Consider the following 15,963-nt stretch of genomic DNA (forward strand, 5'->3'; position numbering starts at 1 on the left):
ACCTCCATGCAATTGTAACAATTCTTCACCTTCCACAGATTATTAATAATGTCTTGGTAATTGCTGAACACAACCGTTAATGTCATTACAGGAAGATGATAGAGAAACATTGTCTGCGGCATTCGAAAGGGAAGAGGAAAGGCCTATTGAGGTTAACACCTTTTAAAAATAACCTCTAAAAGTTGATGATAGCGTTGTACAATTTAAAACTGACATCTTCTTTCTCTCAAACAGGATGAAATCGAATCCAATGAGAGGCCATCCACTTCTAAATCACAGCTTACCCCTGTAAGATTCTCCCTGGAATTATAATGAAACGCTCTACTTGGCACTGTGAAATCCAATCTCATCTTTTGCATTCCTATAGCTTCCAGTCAAAGACTTCTATAAAATCTATCTAGAAAAGCAAATACACAAAGCAGACTTGGAAATGGACCACCTTAGGTAAAAGATGCAAAAGGATGCTTTGGAGTTCCAAATTTTGGAACATAAGTTAAAGGTGGGTGAGGTGCAAACTGGGATACTGTTCCCTGCTCTAAAAACATACCCAATATGAATGACTTTTTTTGTGTTTTCAGGAAATAAAAAAATCCTCATAAGTAGATTGTCTTTATTAGAACACGGGCTGTGGTGGGACAAGTTATTTTGTTGAACAGTTTACTCAAAGGGTTTTACTTCAGTGAACAATGCAGACGATTATGCTGAGCATGTGCATGTAGAGAAGAACAGCATCTGGTTAAAAGCAGTACCAGGGTCTTTTCTGCCTTGCATTCTTAAAATGAGTTTCTTGACTTGCAGCAGTTATAGGTCCGTGGTTAGTCAGCTACTCTGATCATGGAAAAGCCACAACGTTGAAGTGACTGTAGTAGGCCTACAGAGCGGGTGGGATGCACGGGGCGGATCATTCTGCACATGCGTTAATTGCGATAAAAAATTAAAAAATAAACTTAAAGCATGCCCCCGGTGCGTTTGAGTTAACATGGGGGCTGAGAAGGTGGTCTAAATAAATGATAGATTGCGCTGAAAAACGATAGCGCTCGTGAAGAAAATTATCAGGAAAATAAAGTATATCCAACCGGGGTCTTAATAATCGTTCCTCACGGAGATTCCTTCTGAGGATGCCTCTACGTCCACAGGCTCTCGTAGAAAAGGACATGCCATTTCTAACACTTCCTTCTGTCGGAGAGCTGCCTTCAGCCTTATAGACAACAAACTCAGAGTAGGTCTAACCACCTCCCGAGCAGGTAAAATTTGGATCTCCAAAGCATCCTTTTGCATCTTTTGAATTGTTACAATTGCATGGAGGTTGGTGAGGGCATCTGGTTCAAGTAGGGCGATGACGCCATCAGTAACTGGAAGAAGATGATTAGACAGTGCAATTATTACTTGAGCCAGAATATTGCCCCATCTAATTTGCAACACGCTGGGTTGCGTGTACGTATTTCATTATTTTGAATAACCAACCTCTTATACTGTAAAGGCACTTCTATCCTGGGGGGTGGAGGGGATCAGAGGAGCTCCCCCCAGGGATGCCCTCAGCCACAGGACGCATACTCTGTTGGCTGAGGGCCATCTCCTCAGCCTCTGAGAGCTGCAGGTGGTGGACCCCCTCCAGTCTGCCGGGCCTCTGCATTTTTTCGATTTGCTAACATGGAGGAAAATGTTACCCTAATATTCAGTAAGCGCTATTTTGAAGACACATATATATTTATAATGCATTTTGCCTAGGTGTAGCCTTCTAATATATCTAAATCCTATTAAATAGGCCTATTGGCAGTGTTGGGGTGGCTGGGAAATGTACTACTTACATTTACTGCTTAAATATAGTGTACAAATATATAATACATGTTGAACATAGCTGTCAAATTAGGTAGAGCAGGCAAAACAGCACAATTGATTTGATTTCAATTAAACATTAGTTAACCTGTTTAAACTATATTTTTGTAGCCTACTTCATTTGCTGCCAAGTCCTCTTGGGGCAACTCGGGGTTGCGTAAATTGACACACACACACACACACACACACACACACACACACACACACACAATTTACATATTGAATAAGTGGAAGATATTAAACTTTCCTCTTATTTTATTTTATTTTACTAATTTATTTGACTCACGCATTGACTTGTTCAGCTATTTCCTGCCAAGCTCTCTCTCGCGCTCTCGCTGCCGCGGCGGTATTGCTTTTTTTTGTTAAAATGGGTAACTGCTCGGCATACACGTTCATTAGAATTTCCAATTCCGTGGGGGAAAAGTATGGAGGTAGATTTGTGTCTTTATTATGCAATCAAAAATAATAGGTTTGAGGGCAAAACTTTCCACACTGCAATCAAAAAATAGATTTGAGAGCAAAACTATCGACACTGCAATCAAAAAATGTTTTATTGCAAGATAAATTAATGTGATAAAAAAAATATTAATGGGAATCCAAAAGTTTTGTTTGCAAACCCAAAAGTTTTGTTTGCAAATCCAAAAGTTTTGTTTGCGAATCCAAAAGTTTTGTTTGCGAATCAAAAAGCTTTGTTTGCGAATCCTAAAGTTTAGCTTGCGAATCCAAAAGCTTTGCTTGCTGTTGAGCTGAATCTCGTGGGCGGGACCTACACCGAAAGATGTAAGACACGTCTCTATTGGCCAGTCTCGGTCGGAGTGACAGCTTGGCAACATCCGAAAAGCCGCTGCCCCCCGACCGCCTCCAGAAGCAGATTGTCGGCCTGACGGACAGGGTGTTCGTTTGTGCCTCTCAATCCGCGGCGGCGGTCAACAACATCGCCCTGCCCTCCTCTGCCATGGTCTCCTTGTCGGCTGACAGGGAGGCCTACGGGATATTCAGGGCGCGCAAGCGCGCGCACGGGACAAGCTCATAAGGCGAAGCCTAGACGGCGTAGCCTACATGAAATAGAACTCCCTCTCTCGTTACTAACTGTGGATGTTGCCAAGCTGTAACTTCGATCGAGACTGGCCAATAGAGACGTGTCTTACATCTTTCGGCGTAGGTCCCGCCCACGAGATTCAGCTCAACAGCAAGCAAAGCTTTTGGATTTGCAAGCAAAACTTTAGGATTCGCAAGCAAAGCTTTTTGATTCGCAAACAAAACTTTTGGATTCGCAAACAAAACTTTTGGATTTGCAAACAAAACTTTTGGGTTTGCAAACAAAACTTTTGGATTCCCATTAATATTTTTTTCATCACATTAATTTATCTTGCAATAAAAAATTTTGATTGCAGTGTCGATAGTTTTGCTCTCAAATCATTTTTTTGATTGCAGTGTGGAAAGTTTTGCTCTCAAACCTATTATTTTTGATTGCATAAAGACACAAATCTACCTCCATAGAAAAGTAAGTGGATCTACGCTTCTGATTAACCCAACGCTGATCACCTGTTCTGAAACCGAAAACCCAGAGTTGCTTTTCAACCCTGAACTCTGAGTCAACCAACTCAGAGCGCAGGATTAAACTCAGAGTATGTTAAACCAGCTACCTGAAACAGGCCTCGGAGCCCTGTACCACGAAGCTCGCTTAGAGGGTTAGCGAGGTATGTTGAGCTCCAAGCCTGGGTTAGTTGTACCACGAAAGTCGATCTCTTTTAGCGTCGATGTATCACCATGGTGACTTATGCTCGCAACCAAACCTGGTCGGGAGCAGTTTTTCGGCTTAGTCTAGCCGGAGATCGGTTACTTAAATCGGCGTGCGCAGCTTCCTAGCCCCTCCTCTGACAATGGCGTCACCATTTGTGGGTGTTCCCGTGGACCCCGGCGCACTTCTCGTACAGGCGTCTCTCCGGAGACAAGGGTTTTACGGGACAGAACCGATCCCTTGGCATTGTCTGACGATATTCAGATTTCAGACTTTATTGTCATTGTGCAAACAACGAAATTGGGGTTCTACATGAGAGATACAGATTCTCATCAGAGGGTGTTCGTTATTTGATCGTCCTTGACCTTATGTCGACAATGATTACTGTTGCGCATTGTGTGTCAGTGACAGATGCTAGAGTGGAGGTAGCGCATCAGTCTTGAATTTCTGCGCGGGGGGTTTGACTCCCAAGTGACGCGAATTTATGTGAAGCTTAAAAAGTCCTAATTCTCATGCATATGGAATGCTTATTCACTAAAGCTTATGGAATTATATTTTTGTGCTTATTTCGAACTTGAACCCATCTTTTCAAGGCCGTGCTGGCACCACATCTATGGGGGTAAAATGCATGATGATAGACCGGCGAATTTGAACCCCGGTCGCTGGCGTTCGGGTCTTATACTAATCCACTACGCTACAGCCGCTACCTCTCAGCGGTCGAAAACATGCGATACATTTCTTAGGGTGTATTTAAAGTGAATTCCATAAATTATAGAATAAGGCAGGATGGACGTTGCTTATGAATTTTTAAATCATCATCATTCTATTTGGATTAATGGCGAACAATTCTGCATTTGGCATAGTTATTTTACAGACAATATGCAGAATCTTTTCACTTATACTCATACAGACTGCTTGATCTATCGTAAAGGTGAGAAAAATGACGCAAAAAACGCCCCTTTCACGTGAACGCGCACTGAACCTAAAGCGGAAAACCTGGTTCTACTAATTGAATCTAAAGTGAGCTTCGTGGTACCATTTAACTCTGATTGCGAGTTGCGGCTCTGTCGAGCCAGGTTTTCCCAAGAAAGCCTGGGTATGTTCAGCGAGCTTCGTGGTATAGGGCACTGGTCTGTCCCTGTTTGTTGTGTTTCATGTGCGGGGGCGTGGTCTCCGCATTCCAGCACAGGGGCCCGTTTCAGAAAGCAGGTTCAACAAACTCTAAGTTAAAACCTTAACTCTAGGTTGACCAACTCTGAGCTGTAAAACTCGGTTTTACAGCTTTTCGGTTTCAGAACAGGTGATAACGCTTAGTTCAATCAACTCTGAGTCAAGGTAACTCTGAGTGAAGCTCGTGCATGAGGATATAAAAAGCCCTCATCAATGGAACACAGATAACATGATTCACCATGGCAACAAGTACTAGCAAGCCTCGATCCTCCTACTTTTCCCCAGCGGAGTTGCAAATCTTAATGACTGCATATGCAGAAAGCGAGCATATCTTTTTACTAAAAAGCAATACTATGGCAGCAGCCAAAAAGCGGGAGCTCGCGTGGAAAAAAATAGCTGACCGAGTCAGAGTATTTGAGAAAAAGAAAATGTTTTCTCTTGAATGTTCCACTTATTCAACAATTATATTCCATATGTGTGTTTGTGCGCACAGGTGCAACCCAACAGGCTTGACTTGGCTGCAACTAAAAATGAAATATAAAAATGTAGTTCAAACAGATAAAGTATAATTTAAGTACAAGCAATTGTGATGTTGTTTAGCCTGCCCTCATTAAACAGCATTTAGTGACTGCATTCAACATGTGATAGATATATTTAAGTAATTAGGGAAATCTGCTAAACAAAGAAAAATCCCAACACTGCCAGTATTTAATATTGTCTATATGAAAGCAACACCTAAATGCCTTTTATACATACAAGTCTCCAAATTTGTGTTTTCTGGTTATCTTAAAATTTGACCTCCATTATAGCCAACAGAAAAAAGGCAGAGTCAGTTAGAAATGATTGAAGCATATCATGTCTCTGACAGGTCTTCAATCTTTTGCATCAGCAGCAGTGGGGTCAGGATTATTATCTGGATCATTGGGGGAAAGAGTAGGACATTGTTCTCTTCTAATAGTGGCAATGTTGTGGAGAACCAAACATGCCACTATAATGTCACAAGCCCTTTCCGGGGCGACCCTGAGCCTACGAAGGCACTGGAACCGGGCCCTGAGTATGCCGATGGTCATCTCCACTCTGGCTCGTGTCCTGCAGTGAGCCAAGTTGTAGTGTTGCTGTGGGCAAGGGTCAGGGTCAGGGTAAGGGGTCAGCAGATAGCGCTGGCAGGGGTACCCTCTGTCTCCGAGTAGATAACCATCAAACTCTCCTATGATAATACAAGATACACTTTATTGTTTCAGTTGTAATAGGAGGAAACAAAATATTGATCATAGGATATAACTATATACTGGATATATAAACTATATATATAAACTCACCACGGGCAAATCTGGCACTCAGTGTAGACTCACGAAACATTCGTGAGTCATACACAGACCCAGGCCACTTCGCTTCCACATTATTTATCATGTGGGCTGCGTCACATATGATCTTCACAGTGGAGAACAGTAATTAGCTGTATAGTGAAGCATATTTCATTTGGAATGTTAAAGGCTACTATAGGCCTACCTGTACATTAATGCTGTGGACAGATTTCCTATTCACATAATTTCCTTCATTTATTGAAGGAGCTAGGATAGGAATGTGAGTGCCATCTATGCAGCCAATCACACCTGGAAACCCTAAAATATATAAAATATTATAAAAATTGACTGATTAGTGCTTCAAGTCTCAAAGCTTTATGACATAAATGAATTACTGCTTAGACTGATACCTGCAATTCTGTGGAACTCTTCTTTGAGAAGTCTGGTGGGTCTGTGACTTGGGAACACTACAAACGTGCATAGTAGCCGTTTCAGTGCAAGTGTCACATTTCGGACAGCCCGACAGACAGTTTCCTTGGACACATGCTCTGCATCACCGACGTTATACAAAAAACTGCCGTTGGCAAAAAAATGAAGTGCAATACAAAGAATTTGCTCGGAACTGAGCGTGTCCACGATGTGTCATGTGAGCGATGTGAGGGCTGAGAATATTGTTTATATAAATTATTGATGATGCAGAGAAACGGAAACGCTCAAACAGGTAGCTACTCATCAGGGAATGATAAAACATCCAAGTATCTGCGCCTCGACATCAACTGGCTCTTCAATAAAAGGACACGCCATGTCTGCCACTGCCTTCAGTCTGCAGGCTTCAACTTAAGAGCAGGAGAAACTCGGGGTTAGTTGAAGAAAACCTGCCAGCGAGCAGGTTAGGTTCACGGAGTATGTTGCCAGGGTAACTGACACAGAGTAAAGCTGAACTGGCTTTGTGAAACTGAAAAACCAGAGTTTCCCTCATCTCAGGGTTAACTAACTCAGAGTTTTCACTAAACCTGCCTCCTGAAACGGGCCCCTGTTCCCCGACCCAGCCTTGTTGATCACCCGCACCTGACAGTGATCTGCAATCAGGATCACCAGGATACCCAGTCTTCCAGCCATTCGTCGCCAGATCGTACTCTAGCTCTACCGCCGTACTCTACCAGCTCTACTGCCGGATTTCCATCTTCGTCGAATCGTCGTGCGTGATTGTCGGTTCACCTGCCAGCCGACCAGGCCCGGTTCTACGGGGGTGCATAAGCATGCATTGCACCCCCAAAAAAAATGTTTGCACCCTCAATTGAAAAAAAAAAAAAAGAATTTTTCTTTTTATAAATATGATAAAAATAATAAAATACTTGCTCACAAAACAAATTGTAATGAAACTTGTGACAATTTCCATTAAATACCGTTGAGATATGAGCATCCAACATCACTCTGACTGTTCACCAAACTGACAAAATCACTCCGCATTTATGTATGGTGTTTTGTTTATATGTTGCTTGGCAACAGTCCGCTCAGTGGGGACATTTTTGTTGCCGGAAGCAATTTCATTCGTTTCTATGATTAAATAAACAAACAAATCACAATCTATTGTCAATTATTATTATTAACAGTACATTTTACTAGTATAACTGTTGTATAAAGCAATATCACACTCGAGGTTGCAATGTTGTCGCTCTATATCAGCGCTGCTGTGATTGGCCGCCGGCCGGCATCGTGTGTCATGCCGGCGTCGTGTGCAAAATGCACACACCCATATAGTATATCTATGGTGCGCACGGTAGTGACGTTGAAGTTCTTCGGCAGCAACAGTTATATATCCGTTGGATATCCGTTGGTTATCCAATACATGTATTAAATGTTTTATGTTCATAAGAACCCATATTTCTTTTTATTGTATTTATTTACAATCGTGTTAACTTTAGTATTATACTGATTACTTTTTGTTCAAAGTTCAAAGTCTGAAAGGTTTCTTTCCTTGTTCAGCTAAAATCTGTTTTATTTTTAAGTGGCAATGTACAATTATTTGTTACGTCAAATATCCTGCCACAATTTATAAAAAATAAACATTATTTTTGAATTGCAGTCACATGTTTTTTTTTTAGTGTAGAATTCTGTTCTTTTTTACACCTCACACATCACACATATCAAAAACCTATCTCATATTCAAAGCTATCTAAGATATCAATAAGCTAATGTTGCAGCTGAAATGTTCTCCACATCACAAGACATGATATGATACCATCTTTTAAGCACAGTAATTGTTTGTTGTCCCAACATGTCAGTAGAACTACGCAGAAGTCCTTGTCTATGGTAGGAAAGGCCTGTGTGTAAAAAAGCGAAGTCTGAACTGAAGCTGGGTAGCTGGTTTTAGCATAGTACTGGTGCACCCCCTGTAATCTCAGATGCACCCCAAGGCATTCTGTTCTGGAACCGGGCCTGCAGCCGACCCATCCAACCCCGGTTCCGACCCCCCGGCCCGTGGTTTCAGGGCCGGGGGATCTCTCGTCTTTGGTCATTTGTACGGCGATCGACGTCCGGCCTACCATAAAGGGTACTGTCGGCGGTGGAAACGCGACCTCGGAACTGAGCTGGGCTATACCGCCCCCTCCCTGCCGGACTGAGGCTAACCGAACCGTACCGCACCCTGCAGTGGAAACGCGACATTAGAAACCACACTCGATGGAAGCCGTTGGAACCACGATTCATGGAAGCGTGAGTTGTGATGCAGTAAGGAACGACGCACTGTACCAATTAACACAATTACTTTATTAAAATTAAATGCATTCAGTTGATAAACCAAAAAAAATAAAAGCCTAAAGGGTCCATGGTAGAATATAACCAGGTCTGAAGTTTTTTATGTAAATACTTTTAATTCCAATGTCAGAGTTGTGGTGAAACTTTTCAGTGTACTATATTTCCTGGTGTAACAGTGGTTCTCAAAGACGACGGGATTTTTAAAATCACTATTTTACATTTCAAAAGTCAAATAAAAGAGTGCCATAGTACAGGTTTGGGGAATGTTGCCAAAGTGGTAACGACAGTATACGGGTTCCATTGACTATAATTCTTTCTTTTAAGGGCCAGGTTCATCTCTTGTGTGCCTGGGGAACCTTCGGGGGAGGGAAAGACAAGCAGAAGCATGATTTTAAAGGAATAGCTTGATCTCATGTCAGATGTTTATGTACTGGCTTGGTCTGCAATGTCTGCACTGTTTAAAAGCTATACGAGGCGCTTGTAGGATTATGAACTAAAAATGAATCGAATTAAAAATAACATACAATATAAATCAGCAGGCGGTCCTTGTTTAAGTCATGAGTGAATCTGTGCAAAAGTGGGATTATGCCTGACAGTGAATTGTTCGCAAGAACGCACGTCAAAGTTCTTATTTCTGGCCTAGCTCATACTTCTCGTCCTACAGAGATTTCAGACAAAACTAGTACCAACCTCATTGTCCCCTTCCATCTGCGGCTCTGTCCTGCCCAGTATGTCCAGCTCTGCCAGGGGGCTGGTCCTCTGGAAATAAACAAGATAATAATAAAAATCATTACATGTCATCCTCATTCCCCCAGTATTTATATCAGTTTATTAAAAAGAAATGGGGGAAGGGTCTGTGGGCAAGTATGGGAAGGATATTGTCCAAAACTGGATAAAAAAATGCATTGATTACCTCAGCTTCACTGTCTGCAACAATTTCATTTGTGCCTGCAAAAACAAACAAGGCTTTTAAAAACATAAGGTGACGAATAAAATGTACATGCTAAAGGTTTTTCAAAAAGGAAAGTGAGCTTTTGACCACATCCCTGTTCCTCACCTGATGCTGCCCTATCAATGGGACTCTTCCTCCAGGCCGAGAGGTTCATGCGTGGAATGCTAGAGCAGTGGACCAGGCGGTTTGTAGCGGAGAGAAGGCTGAAGGGGTCCTGGGGGATGCTGGAGATGCCTGTGTTGTCACAGATTATCCTGGCCAGGGAGGCGTCGCGCAGCGCCGTCTTCTGGCCGGGGGTGAACACGCCGGGGTTTTCGTACCACATCCTGTCCACGGAAAACAGAACCAAGTGTTCATGAGATGGATCGTGTCTTGGTAAGGGGGGCTACGGGGGTTGGGTTGGACTGGGGGTCCATGATTTTCACATACAGACACCTACCGCCCTACCTGCTCCTCAATCACCTGCATCTTAACTGAACTCAAACTTGCATCCATCACCTTACAAAGGTGAACTAGATCCAACCAGGTCCCCCTTATTTCTGTTTCGCACCCCGTCAGTCTGTCAAGTCAGTCTGTCCAGTCCATACCTTTCTGCATGCGTACCTGTCTCCCTGACGGATTTCCTTGAACTGGTTGGAAATGAGGCAGGAGAACAGAGGGCCCACACGGCCTCCCTGGACGAAGGGTTCTGCAATGCCTCCCAGCCATACATCGATGTTGCTGGGGGTTCCATATAGCTGCAGGAGCCTGGTCGCCAGGCCCTCGTTGTTCAGTACCTGAGCCAGCTCTGCCTGGTTGCTTGGCTCGGACAGCCCACAGTGCTTACGCCACGCGTTGTAGCCTAGTGTGTTGAGAAATACAGGTTAATTTCCATCAACACATCAAGAAGAAAGATTATATTGTATGCGGCAGCTGTTGCTAGTCTGTTGCTAGGAGGCATGGAATGGAAAGGCTTTTAGGGAATAGGTACCAGGGATGCCGTGGTCCCGGCCCCTCTGCATGTTGATCGACCCCAGGTCCAGAGCTAGGTGCTGGACAAATTGGAAAAGCCTCTCTCGCACCGCGTCCACCATCAGGTTGTCCTGAGTGCCCAGTTTGGCAGGACTGCCCGCCAGACCTCGGATCAGGGAGTCGATACCGCCTGTAACCAACCAACAACAATGTGAAGAAAACTTACTTGTTTGAAATTCATGTTTCTTACAAGCACTTTGTGTCATCTCCGCTCACCTTCGAATACGAGCCTCCAGGGGCTGAAGAATGCCTTGAAAAGCGGCACGGTGGGGAAGCGGGCATCCTCCCGGTAGTTGTCGTCCAGGCGCGATAGGACGGGCTGGAGGGCCACGTGGGCGAAGCGGTAGGCGGCAGTGGCGAACACGTTGGCGATGCTGGGGTCCACGTTGGGGTTGTACCCCACGTAGCGGCCCAGCTGTCCAGACATGGCTTCGTCACCCACGATGTGGGGCAGGTAGTCCCTGAACACAAACACCTGAGGAGGGACACATGTTGAGGTGGAAGAGGAGGTACACATGTTGAGGAGGAGGAGGAGAAACATGTGTTGGGGAAGAGAAGGAGGAGGAGGAACAAGTGAGGTGCACATGTTGAGGAGGAGGAGGGACCTGTATTGAGGAGTAAGAGGAGGAGAGCCATATGTTGAGGAGGGAGAGGTACACACGTTGAGGAGGAGCGGGGGTGTAGAGGAGGAGGCATAGGGTACGTGTTGAGGAGAAGAGGTGCGGTCAGCGGAGAATGTATCGCAGTTGTAAGCAGGAGTGTGGAGGAGATGGATAAAGAGGTGCAGGTTGGGGGGTTTACCTGACTGTACGCGCCCATGATTTTACGAGCCTCTTGGTAGAGGGTCTCACTGTCCCACTGCGGGTTTATCCTCTTGAGTTCACGCGCCAGACGATTGTGTTCTCGCATGAACAAGGTGTGGAAGGACGTCAGGGCAATGTTCTCATCGACACGGACGTCACCTAGACACGCAACGCAAGCAATTTGAATCGTTTTGAGACAGCACTAGTCGGAGTCTACAAACTAGATATGTAGATAGATAGAGATAGAAATATAAAGAAACATAGATAAAGACAGAGATAAGTATATAAAAAGATAGAAATAGAGATGTATAGAAAGATGGACATAGAGAGATATATAACAATTTACATAAATGCGCTAACCTGCAAGGAAACAGGGCACCTCCTCGGCAGTGCTGTTGTTTGTGGACTTCCTGCGTGTAGCGCACATGTTAGCCTGCAGGGGGCTAAAGGGCAGCAGCTCTCTTCCGTTGTCCATGTACTTATCGTTGACGCGCAGGAGGCCCACATCGCTCGTGAGGTCGCGGAGGTCCTTTGCCAGTTGATCCTCCGAGCCGTACACCTGGCCCATGTCTAAAAACGCTGTCAGGGCATTGATCTGCTCCCGCTTGTTCGCCACGCCGCCAAAATTGTAGGCTGAATATCCAGTTCCACATACGGCTGACGACCGAAAGACTGGGATGCAGCTGTTCGCTCCAGTGGGCAAACGAGGGTCGCCCGGGGGGATCTGTGTTGGAGAATGCAGATGGCTACGGTGAGATGTAGACCACAGCGTCACTGTCTCAACATAAAAGTTGTACTACACAAAAGCTCAAAAGGGAACCAAGTCAGTGACCATACCGAAATGGGGAAGCAGGGCTCGGAGCGCTCGCAGCTCTCGTCACAATTGAGGCCATTGCTGAAGGAGCGGATGCTGGGGGATACGGGGGTGAAGGTGATGTCGTGGTCGATCCACTGTCCGAACAGGACCACCATGTTCGAAAATTCCCTGTCATTGACCACGCCCTCGTCCGTCGTCGCAAGGATGCGATTGGACACGTCTCTGACCTAAGGAAAACGTAATGTGTTAGATATAAGTGTGTATTCCCCTCATGTGGGTTTTACCGTCAGAAAATGCCACTTGGGCTGAGGATGACATACCAGAGGGAGAACGAAGTTGTTGAAGCTATGGTCACTTTCCCAGCCTTTTGGCATTGATTTTCCGTCTTCGTACTTGGCGGGGAGCCACCGCTTGAAGGGGGTGTTGGAGGCCCCCAGGCGAGGGTTCTTCCTGGTAACAGCAGGTTAAAACACGTTTACTTTGAAACTTCACCTCCTCCCTCCATGGAAGTCTACACATTTCACTTATCGTTGGGGGATGGTTTAAGATCTGTACTGATCTGACACATGTTGGCCGCGTAAACGTCTAGCTTTCACAATCTCAATCTTTTTTAATCGATTTTGTCAACGTATTGTTGGTGGTATACAAGTGCATTTCCATATTTTTTAATCGCATTTTTTCTAAATAAACATAGAATGTGAAACAACCATCCAGTGTCTATACTAAAAGAGGATAGGAACAAAAGATGGTCATTGTCACTCTTACAGGTTGTTGCAGACACTGGTGGCGGTCCTGTACTTGTCCAGGTTCTGAATGGTGCGACAGGGTGGATTGCTGACCATGGCTGCACATCCAGAGATCTTCGAGAGAACCTCCAGGTCTTCACGAGGAAGCAGATCTGGAGAACAGCAGACATAGGTTCAGGAAGGTGTGTGTGTGTGTGTGTGTGTGTGTGTGTGTGTGTGTGTGTGTGTGTTTGTTGTGGCATCCCGCCACGGAGACCTCGGCCTGGACGGGCCCGGGGTACCGTAAAGGACTGGATATACCACCCCCACCCACCAGCCGGCGACGGAGAGCAGCCCTTTTGGCTCCCCAATCAGTGTGATTGGGGGACACCTGGCCGAAAGCACGGGAGCCATCTTAAGTGGAGGTCCAGCACAGCACGGGTCGGGAGCAGGAAGGAAGGGTTCGTGGCAGCGAGAGAGCCTAGAGGCCCACGGAGGCCCTAGAGACCGCGTCTCCTTCATTGTTTGATTGTTTCAGTTGACTGTTAAATGCCTGAAATGGCTAAAACCCCAAGGCCAAGCGAGTTTTGTCAGTGGAACCCGGCCCAACCGAGCGCCGGGATACCACAGTGTGTGTGTGTGTGCTTGAGTGAGTAGTGATGTGAGTGAGTGAGATTGTGTGTGCATGCACAAAGGTCATGTGTGTCGATTTGCACGTACGTGTGCATGCATGCGTGTACACATTAAAATCATGTATGAACGCAGCTGGAGTCACCAACACCTCTCCACCACTTTACCTGCCCTCAATAAATCGCTTGTATGCTCAACAACAACAACAGAGCCGCGTGCGCCTTACCTGTGGTGTTGAGCGAGCGTTTGTGCACGCGATGGACACGCTCGTGCAGCAGGCGCAGCGTCTGGTCCATGTAGTCTGCTGAGCGCACGGCCGAGCGGGAGGCTCCACGTGGTTGCTTCATGAGGCGCAGGATGTCCCCCGGAGAGACGACGTCTCGACGAACCCTGCTCAGACTCCTTGAAGGGACCGGACGCGGAATGGACGGGGAAAGGGGGAGGCATGTTATGGTAGGCCTACGATGGGAGCCATCATTACGGTAGTATGGTTAACATATATACGACCGTATTAACATGATCATCATTCTAGTGCGAGGAAAAAAACAAGTAGATTGTACGATGGGAAGAATAACAGTAATAACATGATAATGCTCATCGTAATATGAAGAAGAATCATAAAATTAGTATTTGAAGCGAATAGGCCCGGTATCCAATGGTAATTTTTTCAAATTTCAAATTTCAATTTTTCAAATATTTTTTTGATGTGTTTATAATTGAATAAGACAAAAGGAAAATACTTTCATGCATATAGCCTAGTGGAGGTTTCCTGTTACAGTATCCTTTTCTGTAAGGTGATGTTAACTCTGTTTAATTCTCGTTAAGAAAGAAAAAGATTCGGAACATCAAACTCACTCTTCTCGCGAGTACTTGTAAGCATCATCCACAAGTTTTTTGGCCTCTTCAAAGCACTCCACAAGATAGGGACGACCCAAACCTTCAAATACAAGAGCATTGATCAAATAAACCATAAGAAGGACCTTCAAAAACAAGAGGGTGAATCAAATAAACAATAAGATAGACCTTCAGATACGAGAGCATTAATAAAATAAACCATAAGATAGCCTTCAGATAGAAGAGCACTAATAAAATAAACCATAGACCTTCAGATACAAGGGCACAAATCAAATAAACCATAAGATAAGGATAATCTAAACCTTCTTCTACAATATCATTAATAAAATAAACAAACAAAATACTTCAACTTGAACAGAAGAAAAATGAAAAACATTACGGAAAATAAAAGCATTAGCACCAAAATGTATTAAAAACATTTGTTGTTTTTTAAAGGTAATAATTGTAATCTTACTTAATGGGTTTGAATGGGCCTGCGTCACGCAGAAGCCCAGCGTTACGATGCAGACAAGCAGGTTCATCTATACGTGAACAAATCAAACAAACATCAGCCATTAACACAATGCACATGAAAGACAATAATGATACACACCAGCTATGTCCCACTTAGGAAAGGAGTCCTCTTACCTCTGCAGGTAAAGCTGAAAGTACAGTGAGAACAAGGTAAAGGATGTGTGAAGATTGTCCCTCTGTCAGCCTCTTTATATAGTCTAAGGCCCCACCCACAGTGTGGATGATTTCAGGTGAGGTAAATATTTCAGTAAATCCTATAGTTCCTACTTCCTTCTTCTAGGTGACTTAGATGAACTAACTCTTATCACTCAGCTAATCATTTTCTTGCGCAACAAAAGACATAGAGAGTAGCATCCACCAACTAATGTTCAGATTGAATAAAACCTTCAACATACAACAGGACTTAGCCACACTCAATATTTAACAATAATTGTAGGTGTAAAAATGTCCTCGAACGTTAACTGTCTGTTCTCTCAGGTTGTCTAGGCCTACAACAAACATTGCATTTCTGGCACACCCAGTCTCAAGGAAATACGTGACACTATCACGTCATTTAATCTATTGATTCGTGATCTGGGACACGTAATTCCAATTTGCCAAAAAGCACAAATTTCTAACAATATGACAGCTTTTGGCCACCCGTTTCTACTTTCACCTTTGATTCTGAGAAATTGTGACAACTCAAATTGTGACAACACATTTAATGCAGGTGCACTGATCTGTAGGCAAACCGCGACGGAAAAAAAGGTAGCTGCTTCATCTCTTCTTTTTTTAGAATGAGTTTGAAATTTGTGCTTTTGACACGAAAAAATTGAAATTACGTGTCCCAGATCACGAATGAATAGATTC

General features: G+C 44.3%; 1 protein-coding gene across 1 annotated transcript; it reads right to left on the minus strand.

The window, feature by feature from the left end:
• Nucleotides 1-8,671: 8,671 nt before the first annotated feature.
• Nucleotides 8,672-15,432, minus strand: LOC115542931 (eosinophil peroxidase). The gene is made up of 16 exons (XM_030355442.1): nucleotides 15,229-15,432; nucleotides 15,056-15,122; nucleotides 14,602-14,683; nucleotides 13,973-14,148; nucleotides 13,157-13,289; nucleotides 12,712-12,841; nucleotides 12,412-12,618; nucleotides 11,935-12,298; nucleotides 11,573-11,733; nucleotides 10,988-11,246; nucleotides 10,731-10,901; nucleotides 10,364-10,601; nucleotides 9,866-10,086; nucleotides 9,722-9,756; nucleotides 9,499-9,567; nucleotides 8,672-9,164 (listed from the first exon to the last, which is right to left on the minus strand). The coding sequence occupies exons 2-16, from the start codon at nucleotides 15,120-15,122 to the stop codon at nucleotides 9,141-9,143; spliced, it is 2,337 nt and encodes a 778-aa protein (XP_030211302.1). The 5' UTR covers nucleotides 15,229-15,432; the 3' UTR covers nucleotides 8,672-9,140.
• Nucleotides 15,433-15,963: the final 531 nt, after the last annotated feature.

The sequence above is a fragment of the Gadus morhua genome, chromosome 4 (genome assembly GCF_902167405.1).
Source record: "Gadus morhua chromosome 4, gadMor3.0, whole genome shotgun sequence".
In the NCBI taxonomy this organism is placed as follows: Eukaryota; Metazoa; Chordata; class Actinopteri; order Gadiformes; family Gadidae; genus Gadus; species Gadus morhua.